At 45.7% G+C, this 6,199-nt stretch overlaps 1 protein-coding gene and 1 long non-coding RNA gene across 5 annotated transcripts in view; one reads left to right on the forward strand and one right to left on the reverse strand.

Moving 5' to 3' along the window:
• Positions 1-275, reverse strand: part of CBFA2T2 (CBFA2/RUNX1 translocation partner 2) — a 118,645-nt gene extending 118,370 nt beyond the window's left edge. The window contains exon 1 of one of the 4 annotated variants that reach the window (XM_025202432.1): positions 153-275. In XM_025202432.1, coding sequence (XP_025058217.1) covers positions 153-180 — 28 coding nt within the window. In that variant the 5' untranslated portion in view covers positions 181-275. The remainder of the gene's footprint in view (positions 1-152) is intronic. The other 3 variants (XM_025202433.1, XM_025202430.1, XM_025202429.1) reach the window with 3 other exon arrangements.
• Positions 276-427: 152 nt separating this feature from the next.
• Positions 428-5,977, forward strand: LOC112550070. The gene is made up of 2 exons (XR_003093733.1): positions 428-566; positions 5,045-5,977. It is a non-coding gene; the product is annotated as an uncharacterized LOC112550070 (long non-coding RNA).
• The last annotated feature ends 222 nt before the right edge of the window (positions 5,978-6,199 follow it).

Here is a 6,199-nt window from a genome sequence, read left to right on the forward strand (position 1 = left end):
GGGCACGCAGGCGGCCATCCCGCCGCTCCCCTGCGGGGTGGGAACCACCGCCCCGCCCACCAGACGGCACCTTCGGCCCACTGCGCAACGGGCACAGGCGAGCCCGACCCGACGCGAGGAGCCACGCAGCCAGGGGGCGGGGGCGCTCTTACACTGGAAGGCTCCCGGGATCCCCACCATCGCCGGCCCCGTACACGCTCCTCTCTACGCCAGCGCCGCGGTTGCGCGCGCATCAGACGGGGCGAGCGGCAACCCCGCCCCTTCCGAGGCGTATGACGTCAGCGCGCGTGGGGCTGAGCGCGCTGGAGCCCGGGACTGGCCAGGCAGTGAGGGGTTTGTGGGCGCTGCTCCTGCCTTTTCTCGGAGGCTGCGAGGCCGGGCGGCCGCGTGAAGGGCCCGGCTCTTTGGAGCCGGACTTGCCTGCCCGGCCCCGCGCTCCCGGTCTGATGCTGCTCTCGTTCTCCTCCAGGACCCTCCGCCTCGCGCAAACGGTGCCCGTGCAGTTGCAGGGTGCCGTTGTAGGGTATCCAATGGAATGGAGCCCGAGCCCTCATTGTGATCATCAGGTACATTACAAACACCAGCACAGCTTTTGCTTGGTGAAGCTTTTGCAGCTAGTATGTTTAAGAAGAGAATACAACCCTTAAGATTCCATTTTTAATATTAAGTGTCGTTTCTGATTTGCAAAAGTGCCTGTAAAGGTGGTGCTTCCTGATGGCATACGTGTGTTTGTTGTCTTGTTGACTGCAAACAAAATGTACTAATCTTACAAGTAAAAAGGGCGGTTGATGATGGTGCCCTGCAGCTCCCTCCCCCCCCAACTTTCATTACTGATGCAGTGTGAAAGTCAGGTTGGGCTCTTTCCTTCTAATGTACTAAAAAAAACAAATCTGTAAATCAAATTCTGTCCTCAAAGGTACTGGTATAAACCTATTGCTTCCTCAATTTTCACTGGAATTGGACATGTGACCAAGAATAGGTTGAAGTATAGTCATTTTTTTTCAGATTAAACATTGGGAATGGGATCTGCTTATTTTCATTTACTTATTTTGACTCTACATCTTTAGCTGTAACAGAAAATAGCAAAATCATTGTCCTTTTCATATAGGACAAAAGACAGTGAATTTCCAGGAACAAATCTAATAAGTAAATCATATTGTAGTGCCTAGGTGCCAGAAGCAGCCCTTGCCTTATTTCTTTTACAGTCCCATGGGTCTTTTGATCTCTTGAATGAAACTTTACAAAGAGACTAGAATTATGCTTTTCAGACTCCTGTTTCCATACTTCAATAACGAGTGCAGTTTCTTAATATTCTCATTTGTTTTAAGGATATTTTTCTTTTATTGTCCTCTAGCTTTTGTGAACACAATTTCTATCTGCTTCGATGCAGTTGTTTCATGTTCTTTCTTCCTTTTTTGTTTTTGTTCTGTTCTTTAGATTTATGCTGGCAAGACTTCTTTCCTCTAACCTTTACATCTCAGGCTTTGTGGTAGCAGCTTCCATGTGGTTGGCAGTACTTGTGTTTTCTTACCTATTCACTTTCACATATTCTTAGGCTTTGTTCTTTTATGATTTTCAATATTTATATTTTTGTTGTTGCATTAGCTTCTCTTAATGTTTCTGTATTCCTGATCTAATCTCTTCACCTTCTACAATCATAAAGGATTTGCTGCCAGAAATGTTCTATATACATTTCATAAATGCATAGTATAGTCTTCAGGGCAGAGACTAGTTTATTTTACACATAGTGAAATGAGTAGAATTGGCAATGAGAGAGAAAATGGTTTAACAGAGGACTGACAGATATGATCAGACAAAGTGGATATATGCACAGATTGATGATTCAGTTGAATTTTTCTTCTGCCTTGCTTTTTTGTAGGCATCATAGAAGTGAATCTTGATATTTAACTGGAATAAGGGTAATGGCTTGTTGAACCAGTATTAGAAAGGCATTCTCTCCAGTGCAGGAACCGCAGGAGAAGTCATAGATAGTTGTAGAAGTGGATAACCAAGGCAATAGAGGTTTTGAAAAGAGTAAAAGAGGCTGGGAACAATGCAGGATTCCAACTTTGTGAATCATGAGACCATCCGTAATTATATTAGACAAGATAAACATTTCAAATTAATGTAAATTTTGAGCTGGGGAGGAGGATAAAAAAACTGTTATGGGCATCATAGTTCTTAATAACATGGGTTTTTTGTCTATTCTTTCAATGATACTAACTACAGTTGAAGACAGGATGCCAGGCTCCATGTTCTAGCACAAGCCAGTTTTCCATTATAAAACTGATTAAAGAAGGAAAGAGGGGGGAACCTCCCCACCCCACATGCACCTTGAAATACTGTATACCATATCTCTGTTGGGTTCGTTTCCTGGGATAAAAGTTAGGAAATGAGATTTTAATGGTAAGGTAAATTGAACATGTTATCTAAATGCATTTGAAATGTTATTCCAGATTTGGATTTTGCAATCTCAGAAGTTACTTCATTTTTAAATTCAAGGTTTATTTTGGTTTCTTGGCCTTGCTGAGGTCATCTAGTATTTCTGAGGCATTTAGCAGAGGTATAACACAGGTATGTCATAGGCAACTTTGTAACACAGGAGGCCCCAGTTCTTCAAGGTGCTCAAAAAACCCTTTGTAAACTTGTACTGTTTTTAGTATCACCAGGTTGAGGTGCCTGGCTGCTTCACTGGGGAGTATGTGGGATGGAGGAGCCTGAGAGTAAGGGTGGACAGTGATTCGCTAGCCCATCTGTTAGAGTACCACACTATGCTTTAATTTGAAATGTAGTAGCATACTACTGGATGTGTTTGACAGAGTTTCAGTATGTATGTGCTGCCTACACCAGCTGCAGCCAGATGTTCTTGTAAAGTAGGAGGTAGATTACACACTATCATTGTCCTACAACCACAAAATGAGGCTGATTTTCCAATGTGTAGGTTTGGTAGCCAGATTGCTTATAGGAAAGACTCAAATGGTTCACATGTAGCAGTTCTACTCAGAGCACTGAAAATATGGACAAAATGTTTGTACAGTCTATGGAACAGGGCTGTCCACCAGAGGTGGCTGTGGCTAACTGCTCAGTTCATATTATGTTAAGGGAAAGGCTTTGCAGAGCTATTATGTTTAAACTAGGTTCACTGCCCTCTCTCTCTGTCATATGCTGAGCTGTTTTCTAGGACAAAGCTTCTCTCATAGACCAGTCTCCTATTTCCTATGCTACCTGTAGCACCCTAAGAGTTTGGTCATATGATCAAACCCCACCACTTTGTATTATTTTCTTTTCATAAAATTTTCCTAGCAGCCAAATCAAATAACGGATCTATTCATCTGAATTCTTCCTGAGGCCAAAGTTGCAGTCCTGAACCCCCACCCCCCCATTCAGCTGGCCTCTAGATCTGCAGATACCTAAGCACGTTAGGCACTGCATTCTGTGACCTTGACATGCGAGACCAGTGCATGCACAGAAGCACTTCAGTTTTGACAGGCTGTGTAGCTTGGCAAATAGCTCATATCTGAGATCATCCAGGAACAAGAGGCCATATGTAATAGGGCTGTGCGAAATGGCTGTTTTGTTTCCATTTTGGATTCAGCCATTTCAGAAGGACAGTGATTCGTTTTGGTGCTTTGGATCACTGTTCCATTTTGGCCAAATCTGTTTCAGAGTTTCAGTGCTGTTTTGGCACTGATCCAGAGATTCAGATTGGCTGGGGAGAGGCAGGCACAGCTGGGTGGCTGCAGGTTCTCTCTTGGCTCCTCGTGGGCTCCCTGCCTCTCCCCAGGTGTGGGGAGCCGTGGGAGAAGCTGCCATCGGCTGGGCCCCATCCCCTGCCCAGCCCCAGCCTTCCAGCACTTCAAAAATAGCCTTGCACTCACCAGCTGTAGCAGTGGCAATCAGGACCTCTGAGGGCTCAAGGCAGAGCCCCCCAACACAGTGTGGGGCAGTGGGGGGCAGCAGGGATTGCCCCCTCCCCTCCTGCCCGGCACCCGTGCAGCAGTTGCCCAATGGTGCAGGTGCGACATGGCTCGGCAGGGCGCTGCGCTCTGTCTAGTAGCTGGAGCTGAGCAGTGCTGGGCTCTGGCTGACTGTTGGAGCTGCCCCAGTTCCCAGACAGCGCGCAGCGCCCTGCCGAACCTAGCTCCACCCTCGTGGTACAACAGCTGCCCCACAGGTGCCTACGATTGGGCTAGGGAAGGGAACTCAGCCCAACTGGCCTGAGTTTGTTTCCCTGGCCTGATTGTGGGCCTGGGGTTGGGAACTCAGCCCAGCCTGATGGTCAGGTGAAACTTCAAAACAGCCCCCGTTTCCTCAAAGCAAAACGTAACAGCTGTTTCAACTCGAAATGAAATTCAAAAGAAAACACTGTTCCATCCAAACCTCGAAACAAGTTGAAACGGAAGAGTGTCATTTCGCACAGCCCTACCAAGCACCTTCCTGCAAAGGAAGATTCAGGGCTGTGGATCTCAAGGATACATTACTGGAAAGGCAACATTCAAGGCTCACTCCTGCTTCAGCGAGTCCCTGTTGGTTATTTCTCCCCAGTTGCATACTGAGCATGCTGCCATTAATCATCTCCCCAGCCAGGGTCCTGCTGTTGTCAGACACCTCAGAATAGGATCAACTCCTGTGCAACATCTAGGAAGCCTATGTGTCTCAGTCGGGGGTCTGGAATCCACTCTGAGAGCCTGGTAGTTAAAAGTTATGTATTATAGTGCCTGGCTTTTAGGCCCCCCAAGTCTTTATATTGGATCTGGTCCAAACTCTCTCTAAAGCTATAGGTGTGGTTGACTAGTCATATCTCCTCCTTTAACTGTGTAAGTTTGTATCCTCTTCCTGAGATCAGGGTTTCTCATTAGGACCAAACCTTCCTTCACAGTCAACATGTCTGCAGTACTGTTATCTCTTGCCAGATTCTTTGCCATTTAGTTTGGTTTGTTTCTAATTTCAGCATCATCTGCAGGCTTTATTTTCAAATGTATGCCAGTGAAACAGGAGAGAGGTTAAACAAGGTGCTGACAAGGGTTTGTTTTTTTTAATTCAGCTGGTCACAAAAGACTCTACAAACTCGAAACAAGTCATTGACTTGGCTTCATCTCCCAGGAAGCATCACTGCTGGAACACTGACAGATGCTTCACCAACGTGACAGAAGCAGCTCTGTTGACCACCTGGAAATGCTCCACAGACCACAGTCTGAGATCTCCTGAAACAGAGGCAGACTGAGTTTCCCTAAAGAGTGCTACCCAGCTCAGGGGTCCTCCATATGCTGTGGCATTCAAACATGATATGAAAACAGCTGTGGTGCTGACAGTTTTTGCTGCAGCACCTCCTGCTCTTCATTGTGCCAGTGCTGTTTTATTCTTTGCTATTGGGCAGCCTGGCCTTGGAGGAAGGCATCTTATTTTAAGAAAAATATCTGATGCAGAAAGGAAGGACAAGAAGTGTGCTGAAAAAGCCTGTCAGATCACTGATATAAAACAGTTTCTCTCTGTTAAGGAGTAATAAGACTATTCAAAGAAGAAACCAACAGCCAAGGTGTTGGAACATATTTGGAACAGGGTCTGGTGCTGTATATGTATAGCACATAGCAAAGTGCACCCCAATCTCAGCTGTGGTATTTAAGTACTGCTGCAAGAGGTTTCAAAACCCCCAACGAAATTCTGAAACAGCCTAGGATTCTAAGTCTTTTTTTCTGATAACCACCATTATTTTCAAAATAGTTTTTCTCTATCGTTCTCTGACTTTGTTGGTCTCTACCTCTTCTCTGACTTTTGCTAGTGCATCTAAAACAGAACATTCTCCTGTTCTCCTCTTAACTGGCTTATGGTTAGAGGTCTAGAAAAAAAGTAGTGGTCTAGACAGATAAATAAAGCTAGGCTGAGAACCAGAATTATTTTATCTAGAGAAGAGAAGAACAGGAGAGATTTGAAAAGTCTTTAAATGCAAAATAAAGTTGTTGTAACTGTTGTTCAAAAAGCTCCTGGTGGAAGCATTCTAAGTATCTCACTTTACTTAAAGTTCTATAAGTTAGAGTGGGAATGAACAGAAGCGACATTCGCCATTTGGTGGGGGTGGGGATCAGTTCCTGCCTGCACTGGCCAAGGCCAGCAAGCAGGGGGGTGCTCCCACACAACTCCCAGGAAGCTGCCAGAGTGATGTCTTTCTCTAGCCCTGCCCCTGTGCCAGCTGGTGATTGTC

The sequence above is a fragment of the Alligator sinensis genome, unplaced genomic scaffold, assembly GCF_000455745.1.
Source record: "Alligator sinensis unplaced genomic scaffold, ASM45574v1 scaffold368_1, whole genome shotgun sequence".
Taxonomy (NCBI): domain Eukaryota; kingdom Metazoa; phylum Chordata; order Crocodylia; family Alligatoridae; genus Alligator; species Alligator sinensis.